At 47.1% G+C, this 1207-nt stretch overlaps 1 protein-coding gene across 1 annotated transcript in view; it reads right to left on the bottom strand.

Annotated features, from left to right (window-relative positions):
* abhd8b (abhydrolase domain containing 8b) overlaps positions 1-1110 on the bottom strand; it is a 4243-nt gene extending 3133 nt beyond the window's left edge. Inside the window, exon 1 of the mRNA XM_035653048.1 lies at positions 78-1110. Coding sequence (XP_035508941.1) covers positions 78-970 — 893 coding nt within the window. The 5' untranslated portion in view covers positions 971-1110. The remainder of the gene's footprint in view (positions 1-77) is intronic.
* Between the last annotated feature and the right edge of the window lie 97 nt (positions 1111-1207).

Below are 1207 nucleotides of genomic sequence, written 5' to 3'. Positions count from 1 at the left end.
TCTTTTTCTTTCTCACTTTAATTGATAATCTTCTAAATCCTCTAAATGTTACTTGAATGTAGTGTTCTTAAATTTACCCATAAGAATGTCCTATGAGAATATTCCTCTTGTGTGCATATCTCTTGAAGATGAGTCTCATGTCCTCAGCCAGGGCATAGAAAGTGTATGCGGCAGCTATCTGTGGTGCTGAGCTGGCTCCATGACCTGCCAGGTCCACAGCGATCACCTCATAGCCCAGCCTGGAAAAGAAGTCCAATTGGCTTCCCCAGATGTCCAGTGAGCCTCCCACTCCATGGATGAAGAACAGAGCCACGTCTTGATGTGTCCCTTTACAGGATGATATCTTCCTTTCACAGTCGATTACCACAGTGCGCTTTGGCTTCCGCCTGCGCTTCCTGGGCTGCTGTGACTGGTCAGTCTGTCCAGCAGCAGATGCCGCTCCTCTTGCTCCTGTTTCAGATGTCCCGTCTTTTACAGCTGTGACAGAGTCAGACCTGGTCTCTGGGATACTGACGGGCGGTGAGGAGTTACTGCAATCTGTCAGTTCAACCTCTACAGTGCTGTTTGGTTCTGTATCTCCATTCTGGCAGGTTTTCAGCTCTGCACTCGCTCTGTCACCCAAGTTCTCAATGAACAACTGTCCATTACGATATACTGTGATCTTTCGTTTGCAGCTGACAATCCCACCCTGCCCAGTGGGTTCCTCCACCACCGGCCGGTCAGGGATGATATGGCGAACCCGCAGGACACGGCCTGGTTTCACTTCCACAAACTCGTAGCCATCAGCTGGTTCTGAGGTTTCTACAGGAACCACAACGTTGGCCGACTTTGAGGTCAGGCAGCAGAGAATACCCTCTATAAAGCTGGTCAGCATGGCTGCCAGTCTGTAGGGAATGCATTCATATAAAAGCACACATGAATCAAGGTCACAAAAAAACAAAGGCACATAAATTATAAAAGCATACAACATGTTTACAGCAAGTACTCTAGACTAACTGCTCCCGGGGTGCAGCTAGCTGGCAGCCCATCACTCCACAATCTCTCCACATTTGCATGTCAATAAGCCCTGTGTGCTTGTTATTGTGTTTCAGGTGCAATGTGCGTAAAAAAAATATTAAAGTAAATTTTCTTCATAACGACGGTAATAACTATATCTTCACAGGTCCAGTGTGTAGGATTTAGTGCCATCTAGCAGTGAAGTTCCAGA

This window comes from Morone saxatilis, unplaced genomic scaffold (assembly GCF_004916995.1).
Source record: "Morone saxatilis isolate NCDOM2014 unplaced genomic scaffold, NCSU_SB_2.0 Contig12, whole genome shotgun sequence".
NCBI lineage: Eukaryota > Metazoa > Chordata > Actinopteri > Moronidae > Morone > Morone saxatilis.
This window is presented reverse-complemented; position numbering and strand designations above follow the sequence as displayed.